Raw genomic sequence first — 20,076 nt, 5'->3', positions numbered from 1 at the left:
TCCTTGATTTAATTCTCCGGTCACCCAGTCAAAGAATTCAATGAGATTCGTTTGGCACGATTTCCCTTTGGTGAAACCATGTTGTCTCGGATCTTGCAACTTATTTGCTTCTAGGAAATTCACTATCCTTTCCTTCAGCATCGCTTCCATTATTTTTCCAATAATCGAAGTGAGGCTTACTGGCCTGTAGTTTCCGGCTTCTTCCCTATCACCACTTTTGTGAAGAGGGACCACCTCCGCCGTTCTCCAATCCCACGGAACCTCTCCCGTCTCCAAGGATTTATTAAGCAAATCTTTAAGAGGACCCGCCAGAACCTCTCTGAGCTCCCTCAATATCCTGGGGTGGATCCCGTCCGGTCCCACTGCTTTGTCCAACTTTAGATTTGTAAGTTGTTCATACACACTCTCTTCCGTGAACGGTGCTATATCCTACTACTATCCACTCCAATCTCACATGTACTAAGTGAAGTTGTGCAATTGCCAATGGCTATCTCAATCCTGTTTGGGTCAACAGAAACAAAAAGCCGGGTGAACTATGGGCTTTAGTCCACTTCATATAGAAGGCTAAGGTTCACTTGCAGTCTAACACATGCAGTACACTCTTGCCAGGATGGGAATGTGGTTTTGGGAAAAATACTGTCAGAACAACTGACTAGTTAAGACAGAACTCAGACACCACCTTAGGAAGGAACCGAGGGTCCATGCGAAGAACTACTCTATTATGATGAAACTAGTGTAAGGTGGATAGGCTACTAGGGCCTGAAGCTCACTGACTCTGCGAGCTGAAGTGACTGCCAGCAAACACACAATTTTCCAGGTCAGATAAAGGCAAGCGACTCAAAAGCTTTCATTAGCTGGGTGAGAACAATAAGATACCATGACACAGTGGGAGGTCTGGGGGGGGGGGGGGGGGGGGCGTGAAGCGCTCTGCAAACAGCAAACTCTCATAACTGAAGCAAACTAGAGGCTGTACAGAGATAGGCTTACCTCCTATATGGAGATGGTAAGCACTAATTGCACTGAGATGAACCTTTATACAGTTAGTTTTCAAACCAGACTCAAGACGTGCAAGAGGTATTCAAGCAGTTTTTGTGTAGCACAAGTAAGATGATCTAGGGCCTTGCCTTCACACCAGACAGCAAACCTCTTCCACTTGACTAACACCTCTTAGTGGCGTCTTTCCTAGAAGATAGATTCTGGAGACACCCTGGAACAGAACTCAGGGACTTTTGAGATGAGTGGCAAAAAGATACACTGAGGGAGTGCCCCACTCTCAGAAGATCTTGTAAGATACACCCATATTGAGAGACCACTTGTGAGGTTGCATTACCCTGCTCAGTCTGTCTGACAGGCTGTTCTTTTCCACTAGGTACGTGGCTCACAGGACCAACCCGTGAAAGAGGGGCCACTGCCAAATCCCTATCATTTCCTGACAAAAGGGATAAGAGCCCATACCCCCCCCCCCCCTGCATGTTCACATAGTACATTGCAACCTGCTTGTCCATTTGGATAACAATAATTTGGTTCTATAACCGATTTCTGAAAGCTTTAGAGTTCCAAATTGCCATCTGCTCAGAGGTTGATATGGAGATCTGTTCCCTGAGCAGACCATGTCCCTTATGGGTGAAGCTCATCGACATGAGGAAGAGGAATTTGCAATGGTAGTCCCACAGTCAAATTCGACTGAACTGTCCACCAGAGAAGGGAGGGACCCAACTCTGGAGGGACCTGAATGACATCCGCTAGATTCCCAGCTGCTTGAGACCACTGGAAAGCTAGGATCCACTAGGCCTCTCAAACTAAGATAAGCGACGGGAGTGACATGCACTGTGAAGGCCATGTGGTCTAACAATCTCAACATCTACCGAGCTGTGATCTGCTCGCTGCTTTGGACTTGTGAGGCATTTGCTACCAAGGTATCTGCTCTCACTTGGTGCAGAAAAGCCTGAGTGTGCACCATATCAAGCAGAGTTCCTATATACTCTAATTGCTTTACTGGGAGAAGGTGGAACTTGGGGTAGTTTATGACAAACCCTAGTAGCTCCAGCACCCAAATAGTCCTCTGCATTGACTCTTTACCCCCCTCCTGCGATGTGCTCTTGACCAGCCAATCGTCCAAGTAAGGAAACACAAACTCTAGTCTGCATAGGAACAATGCAACTACTGCTAGACATCTGGTGAATACCCTGGGAGCTGACACGAGGACAAAAGGCAGAACACGATACATCGGTATAGGCATCTTTCAAGTCCAGAAAGCATAGCCAATCTTTTTCCTGAATTATGGAAAAGAGGGTGCCCAGGGAAATCATCCTGAACTCTTCTTTGACCAGGAATTTGTTCAGGGGCCTTAGATCTAGGTTGGGACAGAATTCCCCCGTTTTCTTGGGGACGATGTACCTGGAATAGAATCCCTTCCCATCTTCCCCTGGTGGCACGGGTTTGATCGCATTGGCCTGTAGAGGGGCGGAGATTCCTCTACAAGTACCTGTATGTGTGGAGAGCCAAGGTAAGATGCTCTCAGTGGGCAATTTAGTGGATGTTGACGCCAATGAAGTGCATAACCAAGATGGATTATTTGAAGAACCCACAGATCGGAGGTTACAAGGGGCAACATCTGATGGAAGAAACTAAGTCTCCCTCCTACCATAAGGCCATCTGGGATGGTTACTTTGACTACAGCTATGCTCTTCAAGAACCAGTCAAAAGCTCGTCCCTTGCTTTACTGGGGAGCTGGTTGAGGCTTCAGGGGGTGGGACTGACGAGAGCATCAATACTGGGACTGCTCGGCAGAGCAAGGCAGTGATGGAAACATACGCCTTTGAGAGTAGTAGGTCCGATGCCTAGGCCCACTTGAAAACCTCCTAGTAGAGGAGAATCCAGCTAGAGGCTGCTGAGAGAGGGACTGGATGGTGTCACTGTGCTCCTTGATGAGGTCAGCAACCTCCTTCACTTTGTCCCCCAAAATATTATCTCCTTGGCAAGGCACATCTGCTAATATACCGTGAACTGCTGGATCTAGGTCAGAAACACACAACCATGACAGTCTGCACATCCTCACACTCATTGTGGAGAATCTGGACAGAACATCAAAAGTGTCATAAATGCCCCTAGCCCAAAGCTCAGCAATCTGATCCTGAGGGAGCGAATCCACGAGACTACCGCGTAGCAGACTTCAAGTAGATGCTCATGTAGAGCTGGTAGGACTGGATGCAGGCAATAAGCATCGAGGCCTGATAAAACGAGTCTAGTGTCAGAGACTCTCTACGTGGGGGAGCTGAGGAATGAATACTTGAACTCCTGGCTCATTTGAAGGTGGATTTGACTACCAGAGGGTGGTGAGGCATATGAACCCTCTTGAATCCAGGAGCCTTCTGGATACAGTGCTGCATATCCAATTGACTTACCACCCAGAAACGCCAAAAGATCATCACGAACCTTCCTCAACCTACACTTCCCTAACTGCAAGGGCCTGAAATACAAGGCGCTACACGCGTCAACCTTTTCCTACATGAGCACGCAGTACTGGAACACACTTCCGCGCAACCTGAAAACGATTTACGAACAAACCAACTTCCGCAAATTACTGAAAACACATCTTTTTGATAAAATCTACGGAAAGAACCAAAACATATAAAATCCACACTCACTGCTCCGTTATACATCAACACATTCACTTATGAATTCTCAATCCTGAAATCGCACCACACTCATACCTTTAATCACAGAAAATGTATACCATAGATTATTCGTTTTTATATGCTATATATTGTCCTCAGACCATCTAGTTTCTCGTTGTTTTCCTTCCAATGTTTCAATGTTCTTTTCCATTGATATATTCCTTAACGATACTTTGATTTGTCTCGTATAACTCTTCACAATGTAATCCATAACCGAATTGTAACAAAATGTAATTTCCATCATTCATAATGTATTGTAAGCCACTTTGAGCCCGCAAAAAGGTGGGAAAATGTGGGATACAAATGCAATAAATAAATAAATAAATAACTTCTTAGGTGTGACCTGCACTGCGAGGGGAGATTCCCAGCTCTTCGTCAATACATCTTTAAGGATAGGGTGTAACGGAACCAAGGCCCATTCCTTAGGAGGCGACTCATAATCCAAGACAGACAAAATCTCTACCCCGAATTCCTCCATCTCCAACTTAAATGGGACGACTAAAGCCATCTCCTTCACAAAACCTGTGAAAGACAGACCCTCAGGTGAAAGTTTACACCTCTCTTGGGGTAGGGAGGGATCAGAAGGGACCCCATAAGACTCCTCCAACAAGAAGTAATAAGGGGCCTCTTCAGAGTCCCATGAGCAGTGCCAATTAGATTCCTCACAGTACTCAGACTGAGTCTGTGCCTACTTCAGCTTAGTGGGAGCACGCTCATGCCCCAAAGGGCACCGGGATACAGCACTACCCTCATGCTCTAGGGAAGCTCCCTCTCCTGATGTTGAGAGCAGTATTGCATGGGTTGATGTCGACACCCATTGCGGCACCAGTGAAGACCACGCCACACATAAGGAAGGAGCCTTAGGAAGAAGCAGGTTCTGAGCTGCAGTCAGTGTATACGCCCTCGATGCCTGAGCAGTGTGCAGTTGTATCATCTGCGACAGCTCCTCTCTAAGCATGCCTCGGTACCGCTCATTGAAAGTAGTCGGAACCACTCATTGAAGGTAAGTATCAGCAAAGGCTGAGGAGCCAGGACAGAGAGCCTGCCAAGGAGCCAGTACCAAATCGGAAACCAGAACCTAGCTGCCCAGAGACTGGCGCACTGGCACTTCCACCAAAAAGGGGGAGTCCTCCTCTCTGTGCCAGTGCTTTTCAGGTACTGGTGATTCCGATGTACTGGCGCTCCTGGCACCTTGTGTTGAAGAGGACCAATGCTTGTGCTTTTTGGGTTCCCTCCACACTGAGCATAGTGGTCCTTTGGTGCCAGTGAGGATACCGTCAAACCCATACATGTCCTTGGTGTCAGGTCCAATGCTGACCATCAGTGCCCAATGTTGAGGGAGGTGGAGACCTCCTCCATGCTGATGTACTCCCAGTGGTAGCTGATGTTCTGGGCAGCCATCAAGATTGATGCTTCCGGTGCTGATGGATAGACCTTCTAGGAGCCAGAAAGTCTCTCCTGCTGGACATGATGCACCCTGTGTGTCCTCAACTGCATTTTTAAACAGAGAAAACAAGAGTTAGGCCACCTGATACACAAAGTGTGCGGGTTAATCGCCAAAATCACCAGACCGAGCTTGTTGTCTTTCCACCCAAACCCACTTCTCCTCTCCCTCCACTCTCTATCTCAGTTGATAACACCCTCATCCTCCCCATCTCATCTGCCCGTAACCTCGGAATCGTCTTCGACTCCTCCCTCTCCTTCTCTGCGCATATCCAGCAGATAGCCAAGACCTGTCGCTTCTTTCTCTATATCAGCAGCAAAATTCGCCCTTTCCTATCTGAACACACCACCCGAACTCATCCACTCTCTCATTACCTCTCGCCTTGACAACTGCAACCTACTCCTCACCGACCTCCCACTTAGCCATCTATCCCCCCCTTCAATCTGTTCAGAACTCTGCTGCACATCTTATCTTCCGTATGGACCGATATGCTCATATCACCCCTCTCCTTAAGTCACTTCACTGGCTCCCGATCAGGTACCGCATACAGTTCAAGCTTCTCCTACTAACCTACAAATGCACTCGATCTGCAGCTTCTCGTTACCTCTCTACCCTCATCTCCCCTTACGTTCCTACCCGAAACCTCCACTCACAGGACAAATCCCTCCTCTCAGTACCCTTCTCCTCCACCACCAAATACAGGCTCCGCCCTTTCTGCCTCGCCTCACCCTACGCTTGGAATAAACTCCCCGAGTCCATACGTCAAGCCCCCTCCTTGCCCATCTTCAAATCCTTGCTCAAAGCACACCTCTTCAATGTCGCATTTGGCACCTAACCATTATACCTCTATTCAGGAAATCTAGACTGCCCCAACTTGACATTTCGTCCTTTAGATTGTAAGCTCCTTTGAGCAGGGACTGTCCTTCTTTGTTAAACTGTACAGCGCTGCGTAACCCTGGTAGCGCTTTAGAAATGTTAAGTAGTAGTAGTAGACTATACCTCTTGAAGCCACTAGAGATTTTCTTGAACATTGAAAAAACTATTGCAGCTAAATTAAACTCAATTTTGAACTAAAAAAGGGGCAGAGGCCAAATTGAGGTCGGTGCTCAGGCCTAAGCAGGCCTATCGAGCTGAGAAAAAGCAAGAAAACTTGAGGGGCTGAAAACACTAAGAACTAAAAGGAGGGAAACAAACTTGCATGGGAAGGCACTGCAAAGGCAGAGAAAAAAGTGCAGAGGGCAGACTGCAAAGACACATCCTCCCTGCTCAGCGGAAAAACAAAGACTGAGGGACGCACACTTGTGCATCGGGCGGGAAGGTATCCACACATGCATGGTGGGACGCGGCTAGAACTTTCTTGCAACATTTATACGCTAGCCAGTATCCACATTGGTCTCCGTCGGTTGATGTCACCCACATGTGAGAGTACAACTGGGCCTGCTTGTCCTCCAAGAAATGTATATACTTAGTAGTGTTTTATTTAAAAGCCATTTTCATATCAGGGTTTGAATAAGAAACTCTCCAACTGAATTCTTTTATTTAGAGAACTGTAAAAACACTATGATTTTAGCTGTTAAACTGAATTTGTCATTTATAACCTAACACCCTTCATTTAAGGTGGCAATCAAATAAAAATCAAGAACAATTATACAACATAACAGGATACAGCTAATAATGCGAAAAAAAACAAAAACAAAACCAGATCAAGATAAATATACAACATAACACTATGAAGACGTACATAAAAAAAAAATCTTTATAAACAAAAATACTGAATCCCACATTTCCAAATCCTTACAGAGAAAAGAGAAAATTGACAGCAGATAAAAACCACATAAGCCTAGTCTGCTCCGGTTAAATATGGAAAGATTATGGCTTACCTGCTAATTTTCTTTTAGTCCCACCAGATCAGTCCAAAGCATGTAGGATATGCTTGTGAACCAGATGAAGACAGAGAAAACTGTTTGAGCTCAACCCTTCAAGGGTACCATGCAGACTGGGCTTTTCAGTGATTCGAGCGGCAAACAACAGTGCCAATAATCCAATCCCCCAGGAAAACAGGATTTCATTAAACATCATAAAAATATTAAACCCATGCAGAAAAGGGTACATTTTTAGCTCTTCAAGAGGTAACATGAAAAAATATTAAACCCATGCAGAAAAGGGTACATTTTTAGCTCTTCAAGAGGTAACATGAAAAAATATTAAACCCATGCAGAAAAGGGTACATTTTTAGCTCTTCAAGAGGTAACATGAAAAAATATTAAACCCATGCAGAAAAGGGTACATTTTTAGCTCTTCAAGAGGTAACATGAAAGAACAAAAAAACACAGAACAGAGCAGGGCGGGCACAAGTGGACTAGTCTGGTCGAACAAAAGAAAAGAAAATTAGTATAGAAGCCATAATTTTTTCTTCCTTACTTTTCTCATCAGATCAGTCCACAACTTGAGGGATATAGCAAAGAAGTCAAGATGGGAGGGATTTCAAAACCCCACCCTTACTACTGCAACGCCAAAAGCAGGATCTGCTCTTGTGCCTCACCTAACTTGTAGTGCTTTGCAAAGATGTGTAGTGAGGACCACACTGCCACCTTGCAGATATCTTCTGGCAAAAAAGATTGAAGTTCTGCCCAAGAGATTGCTATACTTCTGGTTGAGTGAGTTCTAAATCCTTGAGAAGGCTGCTTACCCTCGACATTACATGCCGAAGAAATCATTTCTTTTGGCTAGTGAGCGATAGAGAAAGAAGAATTAGCTTCTAAAGCTACGAACACCCTCAAATAGGACAAACAACCTGTCTGACTTCCTAAAATCACTAATGACTTCCAATTATTGGATGCGAACTTTGCGAACATCCAGCAAGTGCAAAACTTTAAACTCTTGTCCACAATCCTCGTTTCTAAAGGAAGGAAGAAAGAGGGAGTGATTGAGATGAAAGCGAGAAACTATTTTGGAAAGAAAGGTTGATACCATATGGAGAAAAACTAGCTAGCTTTGAGAATGAGCTCCTCTGCTGTAGAAATAAGCATCCGTTGTCACAATCAACTAATTGGATGACTCGAATTGCATCCCTCTGAACAAGCTGGGGGAATGCAGCCACTCCTTCATGCTGACCTTTGCCTGCCAGGTTCACAGAAGACAAACTTCATAGCTCTGCAGGCAAGCAGACCACCTGCTTATGGCAAATGTGAGCTCAGGTCTATGGAGCCACCTCTAATTGACTACAGAACTTGCATATGGTCCCAAGCCGGAGGGGCCAACTTATCTATAAGACAAAGAACCTGGGATTGGAGATTTACACCCTCTGAAGCAGAAGGAAAACCTTCCCCTCCTTTGTGGAGAAAGTGAATGATACATACCTGTAGCAGGTGTTCTCCGAGGACAGCAGGCTGATTGTTCTCACGACTGGGTGACGTCCGCGGCAGCCCCCACCAACCGGAAGAAGCTTTGCGGGCGGTCTGCACGCGGGGCACGCCCACCGCGCATGCGCGGCCGTCTTCCCGCTCGTGCGTGACCGTTCCCGCCAGTTGAATGACAAGCAAGAAACAACATGAAAACGCAACTCCAAAGGGGAGGAGGGAGGGTAGGTGAGAACAATCCCTGCTGTCCTCGGAGAACACCTGCTACAGGTATGTATCATTCACTTTCTCCGAGGACAAGCAGGCTGCTTGTTCTCACGACTGGGGTATCCCTAGCTCTCAGGCTCACTCAAAACAAGAACCCAGGTCAATTGAACCTCGCAACGGCGAGTGTATAACAGAAATTCACCTACGAAGAACAACTAACTGAGAGTGCAGCCTGACCAGAATAAATTCGGGTCCTGGAGGGTGGAGTTGGATTTACACCCCAAACAGATTCTGCAGCACCGACTGCCCGAACCGACTGTCGCGTCGGGTATCCTGCTGGAGGCAGTAATGTGATGTGAATGTGTGGACAGATGACCACGTCGCAGCTTTGCAAATCTCTTCAATAGTGGCTGACTTCAAGTGGGCCACTGACGCTGCCATGGCTCTAACACTATGAGCCGTGACATGACCCTCAAGAGCCAGCCCAGCCTGGGCGTAAGTGAAGGAAATGCAATCTGCTAGCCAATTGGAGATGGTGCGTTTCCCGACAGCGACCCCTAGCCTGTTAGGGTCGAAAGAAACAAACAATTGGGCGGACTGTCTGTGGGGCTGTGTCCGCTCCAAGTAGAAGGCCAATGCTCTCTTGCAGTCCAATGTGTGCAACTGACGTTCAGCAGGGCGGGTATGCGGCCTGGGAAAGAATGTTGGCAAGACAATTGACTGGTTAAGATGGAACTCCGACACCACCTTCGGCAGGAACTTTGGGTGGGTGCGGAGCACTACTCTGTTGTGATGAAATTTGGTATATGGAGCATGAGCTACTAGGGCTTGAAGCTCACTGACCCTACGAGCTGAAGTAACTGCCACCAAGAAAATGACCTTCCAGGTCAAGTACTTCAGATGGCAGGTATTCAGTGGCTCAAAAGGAGGTCTCATCAGCTGGGTGAGGACGACGATGAGATCCCATGACACTGCAGGAGGCTTGATAGGGGGCTTTGACAAAAGCAAGCCTCTCATGAATCGAACGACTAAAGGCTCTCCAGAGATGGCTTTACCTTCCACACGGTAATGGTAAGCACTAATCGCACTAAGGTGATTCCTTACTGAGTTGGTCTTGAGGCCAGACTCCGATAAGTGCAGAAGGTATTCAAGCAGGTTCTGTGCAGGGCAAGAACGAGGTTCTAGGGCCTTGCTCTCACACCAAACGACAAACCTCCTCCACTTGAAAAAGTAACTCTTTTTAGACACGGGAGACACCCTCAGACAGACCCAATGCAGTGAAGTCTACGCCCTCAACATCCAGGCCGTGAGAGCCAGGGACTGAAGGTTGGGGTGCAGCAACGCTCCGTCGTTCTGCGAGATGAGAGTCGGAAAACACTCCAATCTCCACGGTTCTTCTGAGGACAACTCCAGAAGAAGAGGGAACCAGATCTGACGGGGCCAAAAGGGCGCTATCAGAATCATGGTGCCGTAGTCTTGCTTGAGCTTCAGTAAGGTCTTCCCCACCAAAGGTATGGGAGGATAAGCATACAGGAGGCCGGTCCCCCAATGGAGGAGAAAGGCATCCGACGCCAGTCTGCCGTGGGCCTGTAGTCTGGAACAGAACAGAGGCAGCTTGTGGTTCGTCTGAGAGGCGAAAAGGTCCACCGAGGGGGTGCCCCACTCTCGGAAGATCTTGCGTACCACTCTGGAATGAAGCGACCACTCGTGCGGTTGCATGACTCTGCTCAGTCTGTCGGCCAGACTGTTGTTTACACCTGCCAGGTATGTGGCTTGGAGGAGCATGCCGGACTGGCAAGCCCACCGCCACATGCCGACGGCTTCCTGACACAAGGGGCGAGATCCGGTGCCCCCCTGCTTGTTGGTGTAATACATTGCAACCTGATTGTCTGTCCGAATTTGAATAATTTGGTAGGACAGCCGGTCTCTGAAAGCCTTCAGTGCGTTCCAGATCGCTCGGAGCTCCAGGAGGTTGATCTGCAGATCCTTTTCCTGGAGGGACCACAGACCCTGGGTGTGAAGCCCATCGACATGAGCCCCCCACCCCAGGCGAGATGCATCCATCGTCAGCACTTTCGTGGGCTGCGGAATTTGGAATGGACGTCCCAGGGTCAAATTGGACCGGATGGTCCACCAGAGCAGTGAAGTGCGGCAACTGGTGGAGAGGCGGATGACATCCTCTAGATTCCCGGTGGCTTGAACCCACTGGGAAGCTAGGGTCCATTGAGCAGATCTCATGTGAAGACGAGCCATGGGAGTCACATGGACTGTGGAGGCCATATGACCCAGAAGTCTCAACATCTGCCGAGCTGTGACCTGCTGAGACGCTCTGGTCTGGGAAGCCAGGGACAAGAGGTTGTTGGCCCTCGGTTCGGGAAGGAAGGCCTGAGCCGTCTGGGTATTCAGCAGAGCTCCTATGAATTCCAGAGACTGGGTTGGCTGGAGATGGGACTTTGGGTAATTTATCACAAACCCCAGCAGCTCCAGGAGTTGAGTAGTGCACTGCATGGACCGGAGGGCTCCTGCCTCCGAGGTGTTCTTGACCAGCCAATCCTCGAGATATGGGAACACGTGCACTCCCAGCTTGCATAGATACGCCGCCACCACCACGAGGCACTTTGTAAACACTCGTGGTGCAGAGGCGAGCCCAAAGGGCAGCACACAATACTGAAAGTGCCGTGCGCCCAGGCGGAATCTGAGATACTGTCTGTGAGCTGGCAGTATCGGGATGCGAGTGTATGCATCCTTTAAATCCAGGGAACATAGCCAATCGTTTTTCTGAATCATTGGCAGAAGGGTGCCAAAGGAAAGCATCCTGAACTTTTCTTTGACCAGGAATTTGTTCAGGCCTCTCAGGTCTAGGATGGGGCGCATCCCCCCTGTTTTCTTTTCCACAAGGAAGTACCTGGAATAGAATCCCTGCCCTTCCTGCCCGGGTGGTACGGGCTCGACCGCATTGGCGCTGAGAAGGGCGGAGAGTTCCTCTGCAAGTACCTGCTTGTGATGGGAGCTGAAGGATTGAGCTCCCGGAGGACAATTTGGTGGCAGGGAGGCCAAATTCAGGGCGTATCCGCACCGCACTATTTGGAGAACCCACTGGTCGGAGGTTATGAGAGGCCACCTTTGGTGAAAAAATTTTAACCTCCCTCCGACCGGCAGATCGTCCGTGGATCCAGTCAAAAGCCCGTCCCCGGCTTTTGCTGTGGAGGCGCAGGGGGCTGCTTAGGCGCACGCTGTTGACGAGAACGAGCGCGCTGGGGCTGTCCCTGTGCCTGGCAAGGCCTTCGGGCCGGCTGGGTGTACCTACGCCTTGCAAAGGAATAAGGCGCAGCCTGCCGAGCCCGGGAAAAACGTCCACCTGCTGAGGTGGATGCTGAAGGCGCCCGGTGGGAGAGCTTGTCGAGGACGGTTTCCCGCTGATGCAGTTGGTCCACCAGCTGCTCGACCTTCTCACCAAAAATGTTATCCCCCCGGCAAGGGACGTCGGCCAGTCTCTGCTGGGTGCGGTTGTCCAGGTCAGAGGCACGTAGCCATGAGAGCCTGCGCATCACTATACCTTGAGCCGCAGCACGAGATGCCATAGATACCCCTGGACAGGAACTTTCTGCACGCCTTCAGCTGCCTGACCACCTCCTGATAAGGCCTGGACTGCTCCGGCGGGAGCTTGTCGACCAGGTCCGCCAGTTGCTTCACATTGTTCCGCATGTGGATGCTCGTATAGAGCTGGTATGACTGGATGCGGGTCACGAGCATGGAGGATTGGTAGGCCTTCCTCCCAAACGAGTCCAGAGTGCGAGACTCCCGCCCCGGGGGCGCCGAGGCGGTATCCCTCGAACTCCATGCCCTCTTGAGAGCAGAATCCACGACCGCCGAGTCATGGGGCAATTGTGGCCGCATTAACTCTGGGTCCGAGTGGATCCTGTACTGGGACTCTGCTTTCTTGGGGATGGTGGGATTAGATAATGGTCGCATCCGGTTCCGAAGCAGTGTTTCCTTGAGGACATTGTGCAGCGGTACCGTGGTGGACTCTCTAGGTGGTGATGGATAGTCGAGGACCTCGAGCATCTCAGCCCTCGGCTCATCCACAGAGACCACGGGAAAGGGAATGCAAATAGACATATCCCGCACAAAGGAGGCAAAAGAGAGATTCTCAGGAGGTGAGAGCTTCCTCTCAGAGGAAGGCGTGGGGTCCGAGGGAAGACCCGCAGACTCCTCTGAGGAGAAATATCTGGGGTCCTCCTCTTCCCCCCACGAGGCCTCTTCCTCGGTATCGGACATAAGCTCATGTAGCTGAGTCCTGAACGGGGCCCGGTCGAGCGGTGGACTCCCGCGCCGGCGGGGACGAAGCTCCCTCCATCGACGTCGACTCCACCTGCGTGGCGGTCGAGACCGGCACCGCAAGCGGCGGCGGCGTCGACGGCCTCGGCACCGGGCTAGAGCTCGTCGGCGCCACAGTCATCGGCGCCGAGGGCGCAAGCACCCCCGGTGCCGGCACAGCCTGGCGCATCAGCCCTTCCAGGATCCCCGGAAGGATGGCTCGGAGGCACTCGTCCAGGCCCGCTGTCGGGAAAGACGTGGGGGCTGGTAGAGGCATCGGTGCCGGAAGCTGCTCGGGTCCAGGAGACTGCACCGAAGTGCTGGGACCCTGACGTGGCGGTACCTCCACCACCGAGGGGGACCTCTTCTCTCGACGCGGACGCTTGGGCGTCGACTCCTCTCCGGTACCGAGAGCCGGATGCGTCGAGGGCGACCGGTGACGGTGCTTCTTTGCCTTCTTACGGTGCCCGTCACCGGTGTCGGGTGGTATGGAGGAGGAGGAGGTCGATCCCCCTCGGTCCCGAGTCAGACAGGGTTTGGTCCCGAGGGCCACGGGCTGAAGGAGTGACCGGGGCCGACTGCCCACGCGGTCTCTCACCTCTGCCCTCACCGGAGGACCAGCGGGCCGACGGGACCTGTTCTCCTGGGGTCGATGCCATCGGTGCCGATTTTTCGGGCATCGATACCGTTACCGAAGGACCGGGCGTCGATACCGATGCCGTCGAAGTCGAGGGGCCGGCGCAAGTTCCAAAAAGGCGGTCCCGCAGAACTTGCCTCGCAACCTGAGTCCGTTTCCGGAGACCGAGACATAGAGAACACGACTTGATATTGTGCTCCGGCCCGAGGCACTGGAGGCACCAAGCGTGGGTGTCGGTCTGCGAGATCGGCCGGCCGCACCGACCACACTTCTTAAATCCACTCGGGACCTTCGAGGACATCGACGGAAAAATCGCGTCGGCGAAGTTAAAGTCGTCGATGGTGGCGGAAATCACACCTCAAAAAAATAAATCGATCTCGCGGCCACAAGGCCGCAACGCGACGCCCTCGCTAGAAACGAGGGAAAAAGGAGCGCGTGCTCTTTTTTTTTTTTTAAAGAAAGAAAACTGGGGCACGCGCAACCGAAAAACACAAAACTAAACAAACAAAATCGCGTAAACGCGACGGTCTTTCCGGGGCTGCGAAGGGAGAGCGGCGATGGCACGACTCTCCTCAGGCGCGGAAAAGAAAAGACTGGCGGGAACGGTCACGCACGAGCGGGAAGACGGCCGCGCATGCGCGGTGGGCGTGCCCCGCGTGCGGACCGCCCGCGAAGCTTCTTCCGGTTGGTGGGGGCTGCCGCGGACGTCACCCAGTCGTGAGAACAAGCAGCCTGCTTGTCCTCGGAGAATCTTGTTCCCAGGAACTCCAGGGACACAGACTGCAGTACAGAGAAAAAAAAGGTAAAAACACAGGAGACACCAGCCGTGAAGAGAAATGAGGAAGAAATACAGGAGGAAGGGAAATTGGCCTCTCTGAAAATTTACTATGGACGAGTACACTAACTTCACACTCAAAATTTCATTAAACTTCTAAAATTTAGGAGCATAAATGGGTGGAAATTGGCCTGGATTTAAGGGGGGGGGGGGGGGGTAGAGTTTAGTACTGACTTTCAAGCACTAGGCTCATAAATCTAGGCAAAAATGAATGACAGGCCTAAATAAGCTTGGCACGAAACGCCTAGCCATCCGCCTGGAATTACCCCGCAGACACTTAAGAGGGTTTACCCCCAGCACAGCTCAGGTTAGCCTGCACCTGCCAATTTTGCTCTACACTAGCACTCTCCTCCCAACGACTGGGTCACAACTGCCTCTGGGCGAGTCTCTCGCTCTCAAATTATTCCCAGTGATTTCTAGGTTACTGAGGCCACACTCCCAGTGGTCTCACAGTTCCCAGAAAGCACTCACAGACCCAACATACAAACCACCAGGATTCTTTACCAGTCCAGACAACAGAGGCAACAAACTAACCGTGTTTATTGTCATAAAAATCTGTATTCAGAATGCGAAGGACTGTTTTGCTCCAATTGTGTTGAGCATGAAGAATTGTTTAGTCTGCACAGTTTGGGGACAGATTTCCATTTTTGTGCATCACGTTTTTTTCCACTCATACAGGACTAACTGTACTGACCCCGATGAAGGTGCTGTGTGCCAAAACACAACCCAGGATGGGTCATTAAAGAAAGATTGATGTTCAAGTTGTATGATTAAAGGATCTGTTTCCAATTTTGAAGGCTCCTAGTGCTTTTTCTTTCCTACTTGGACTTTGTTCTGTACTTTGGATCCTCTGTGTTGGCTCATAAAAATATTGAATGAACATAAAAAGTACAATCAGCAAAAAATAACAGATAACTGAAATATTGATCAATTATAAAACTATCTAAACATGTGTTTATTTTCTAAAAATTACATGGGAAGATCAGGACATATAAGATCATACTCTCTTTTCTTCCTGGCTAAGACTGGGGGAAAAAAACAGTAAAATCCAAATGAAAATGAGCTCCTGGGCCAATCAAAGCCCAGAACTATCTTTGAAAGTATACTGCAGACTGCCTTTCCAAAAGGCTTACATAAAGAACAGCCTTGGTTCTGCAGCAGCTTTAAAACAAACATGCATCACCTGCATGGCCAAACTAGAGAAATACACTTCATGAAATAATTAAGGCAGTTTTACAGACTTACACACACTGTTCTATCACAAACTTAACTTTTAAGTTTCTAAATTGAGTAATTTTCAACCAAAAAATTATGCTCATAAATTTGGCTAAAACTAGTGCAAAAATTAGGAACTCGGCTCTTTTTTGAATATTGATCCCTAATCTAATTTTTTTTCTCTAAATAATTGGATTCTAACCACGAAAGAAAAGTCATTCCACAGGGAAGGGGTCACACTAGAAAATACTCTAGTTGTGAGTAAATGTGTTATCTCCTTAACTATCAAGTAAACTAAATGACAGTCCTGGCTTCATCTTTATTCATGGGAATAAAAATACTGCATATAGTGGAGTGGAGGAGTGGCCTAGTGGTTAGAGCACTGGTCTTGAAATCCAGAGGTGTCCGGTTCAAATCCCACTGCTGCTCCTTGTGATCTTGGGCAAGTCACTTAACCCTCCATTGCTTCAGGTACAAACTTAGACTGTGAGCCCTCCTGGGACAGAGAAATATCCAGTGTACCTGAATGTAACTCACCTTGAGCTACTACTGAAAAAGGTGTGAACAAAATCCAAATCCCAAAAAAATCTCTCTCTGGGCTATGTATGACAGAGCCAACCCATTCAAAATTCTGAAAACCCATAACAAGAATGTTAAAATGGAATCTCAGTGCCACTGGCAACCAGTGTAAGGTTGTATGCAAAGAAAGGGGTAGAATAATCCCATCACTCATGCCCACTAATGATCTTAAATCTTACTGGGCAATTAAAGCTTGAGAATCTATCACAATGTTCAACATTTAACTGGATTTCTAACCAATTCTAAGCCACAGACAAATATTCTGTATCCAAACACTGATAAAAACTTACCGTGTTCAATAATTTCCACTAAACTTCTGAGGTGGGGCAAGATAGCGCAGCCCATAAGAATAGCTATTTGCTGTACAATCTTGATGCCAGTATGTCTAGCCTGCCAAGACTTTTTGCTCTTACATACAGCTTTCAAGAAAGGTAAAAGGGAAGGAATGCCCAAAGCAGAAGCAACAACAGCAAAGGCTCGAGCAGTTGTGTTTCGGACATATTCATCCATGTTATCAATATCAGGTCGCATGGTGGAAATCATGGTGGCCAAACCAGCAGCCTAAAGCAAGACGGAAAGACACAAAATTAGATATTAACATAGGGGTAAACAGAGTAATCACAGAGAATTCTTTTATGTAAAGTTTAACAGCTGCTTGCCAAAGCTGATATGTTTCTATGTGTTATGACTGCAACTATATTATATAAACAAATTTATAGGAAGTTTATCAAATAAGGAGAAATTAGAGCTTAGCTGCAATTTGCTTTCCTTTAGTCCCTCTACAACATCATAGATGGGTTATGCAATCCTACCAGCAGATGGAGACTGAGAACACACTGAACTTTAAGAAATGCTGATTTATAGGCTTACTTGAACAGTGTGCCATGGCTGCTCCAAATGTGCTGCGGTCAAGAGCTGCACGGGGTTTATTGTGGAGTCCACAGGGATTCCACAGAAATTCCCTCCAGGCTTGCAGGGATCCCATGGGAGCGTACGAGTCTCTCAGTGACCACCTGCCTACCCAGGGTCCTCCAGATGTCCAAGTACTGCCTCCTCCTCCCTTCAACAATTCACTTGCTCTCTGCCTGGGCTGATGCAAGGCTCACATTGACACATGCGCGGGCCAGCAGAATCAGAGATCACCTGATCTACTGGTGCATATGTGTGGTGACCTCCACATATAGCCGGCCCATGCGTGTGTCAGTGTGAGCCTTGCTGCATCAGCCCAGGCAGAGAGCTGAATTATTGAAGAGAGGACTTGTTGCACAGTGCCAGTTAACTGTGGTTTGCCACCAAAGCATAAGTTCACTGTCATATAGTTCTTAGAAAAAATGTATTACTGTGAACTGCTTCAACTGTTGGGTTCAAGGTGGTCCATAAAATGTCATTAGTTCCTAACATCAACCCCTCCCATCTTCAACCCCTGTAAAACCATCCAAACCCCTCCCCCATCCAAAGAGCCCAAGACCAACAAAAGTCTCTCACTTAGGAAGCCTTACTATTTTTGGACACTATGTGGAATGATTACAACGCTTGGCGATAAGCTACAGGAGGGGAGTTGGAGCCTGGATCCTGTAAGAAACAAAGAGGAACAAGGCCCCTCAAACTACCAGCAGCAGAGGTGGAGACCAGAATTTAAATATGATTGAGACAGATATATAGTGTAACGGTATGAAAGACAAAGTAAAATGCTTAGGGTGAAGGGCCAATATCAAACAAGCACAGCTCCAAGAAACAGCAAATTTACTACTTGCTTTTTTTTTTTGTCTGCCTATGATTTTCTCCCCCACAACCCAATATGATTAGACAAGATAGCCACATGCCACCATAACCAACACACTACAGAACTGACAAGCCAACAGAGACACTGTCCAACTACAGAAAACTGTTGCTGCGCCACACTTGACCCCAAGGAAGTGCCATGCCACAAGGATGAGAAGACAGAATAACCACAGGGAGGGCTCTCTGTGCTGGTCTAGAGGGACTAAAGGAAAGCAAGCTAGCAGGTAAGCTCTAATTTCTCCTTACATTATGTCCCTCTAGACCAGCACAAATGGGAACTACCAAAGCAGTGACCATCAGGAGTAGGACCCCAGAAGCCCCGCATCCAACACTCTCACCTCAAATGAGCCTTTACATACAATCTATGCTGCTTAACAAAGGAGTGAAGACCAGACTTCCGCTTTACAGGTATCAAAGAGAAAACCAGGGAATGTTTTGCCCAGGCTGCTGCCTGGGCTCGCACAGAATGAACTCTCTAAAAGGCTGGAATAGTCCTGCCCTGGAACAAGTAAGCCGATGACAGTCTCTTTAATCCAACTTGCAATAGTCGCTTTGTATGTAGCCTCACTCTTTCTAGGGCCACCAACCAGCACAAAGATGATCCAACCGATGGAATTCCCACATAACCCGCACATACTGGCGCAGAACTCTCCAAACATCCAGACATTGAAGCCAATGCTGTTCCTCCGAACTAACTAGGTCCCCCAGGACCGGAAGAGAAACCAACTGATTAAGGTGAAAAGCCAACACCACCACCACCACCTTAGGGAGAAAGGTAGGAATTAACCTGAGCTCCACCTTGTCCTTAAAGAACAGCTTCCTACAAGAAAGGGCCTGCAGATCTGAAATCCTGTGTGTCAAGGTCAAGGCAACTACAAAAACAAAACAGGTCTTCAGAGTGAGATCCTTCAGCATACAATTCTCTAAGGGTTCGAAAGGTGCCAAAACCATCAACAACAGATTTAAGTCCCAAGGAGGAACAGCTGAATGAACAGGTGGCCGAATAAAACACACTCCATGAAGGGAGTGCACGCCATCCGCCTGGGCTGCAAGCAACTTACCTTTGACAAGACCCCGAAAAAAACGCCAGAGCCACCACCTGCACCTTCAAAACAGACAAGGTCAACCCTTTGTTGAGTCCAGCTTATAAAAACTCCAAAATGTGATGGAGTGACACTTTGAAGGGATCAATCTTGTGGTTCTCATGCCAATCTTCAAAGATTTGCCCTTACATAAGCCAAGTGGACTGTTTTTTATAACAAAAAAGTGTGGCAATGACAATAGTGAAATATCCCTTCTTCCTTAACTGTGCCCTTTCAAGAGCCAAGCCATAAGAAAGAACTGAGCGGGACTGTTAGTGAAGACCGAACCCAGAGACAGGTCTTCTGCTACTGGCAGATGAAGAGGCTCCTCCACTAGAAGCTAAACAAGATCTCTGTACCATGGCCAATCCAGTGCAACCAGCATCACAAGACCCCCATGCCGTTCTATTTTCTGAATTACTCTGCACACCAGAGGCCACAGAGAAAACAAGTAAAGAAGCCCCGCCGCTGGCCAGGCCTGCTCGAGGGCATCAAGACCTTCTGCGAGGCTGTCCTTCCTCTTTCTGAAAAAGCACTGTGCGCGGTTGCCATGAGATCGAAGATGGGAAGACCCCACTGGTCCACAATCAGAGTGAAGGCTGATGGACTCAAGCTCCACTCCCCCAGATCCAGGAGATTCCTGATGAGGTAATCTGCTTGCGCAGCAGATAGGGCCAACAGACGTGCCTCTGCCCAGTACAAAAGAGGGGTCACCTCCCAAGCCACCTGAAGACTCTTTGCTCCTCCCTGATGGTTCACATAGGCCACCGCCGTAGCAATGTCTGACAGGACCCCACAGTGCCTTGCCCCTGACAAGGTCCTGAAAAGAGACCAACGCCAACCTAATAGCTCTGATCTCTAAGACGTTGATCAACTAAAGGCTTCCTTGGCTGATCACTGTCCCTGTGTCAGATGACCACGGCAATGAGCTCCCCAGCCCAG

At 48.8% G+C, this 20,076-nt stretch overlaps 1 protein-coding gene across 3 annotated transcripts in view; it reads right to left on the bottom strand.

The window, feature by feature from the left end:
• Positions 1-20,076, bottom strand: part of SF3B1 (splicing factor 3b subunit 1) — a 189,707-nt gene that overhangs the window by 80,810 nt on the left and 88,821 nt on the right. For all 3 annotated transcript variants that reach the window (XM_030209807.1, XM_030209806.1, XM_030209808.1), the window contains one exon: positions 16,561-16,831. In XM_030209807.1, the coding sequence (XP_030065667.1) occupies positions 16,561-16,831 (271 nt within the window). The remainder of the gene's footprint in view (positions 1-16,560; positions 16,832-20,076) is intronic.

The sequence above is a fragment of the Microcaecilia unicolor genome, chromosome 7, assembly GCF_901765095.1.
Source record: "Microcaecilia unicolor chromosome 7, aMicUni1.1, whole genome shotgun sequence".
Classification (NCBI taxonomy): domain Eukaryota; kingdom Metazoa; phylum Chordata; class Amphibia; order Gymnophiona; family Siphonopidae; genus Microcaecilia; species Microcaecilia unicolor.
Note: the sequence above shows the minus strand (reverse complement) of the source record. Positions and strands in the feature narration are given on the sequence as shown.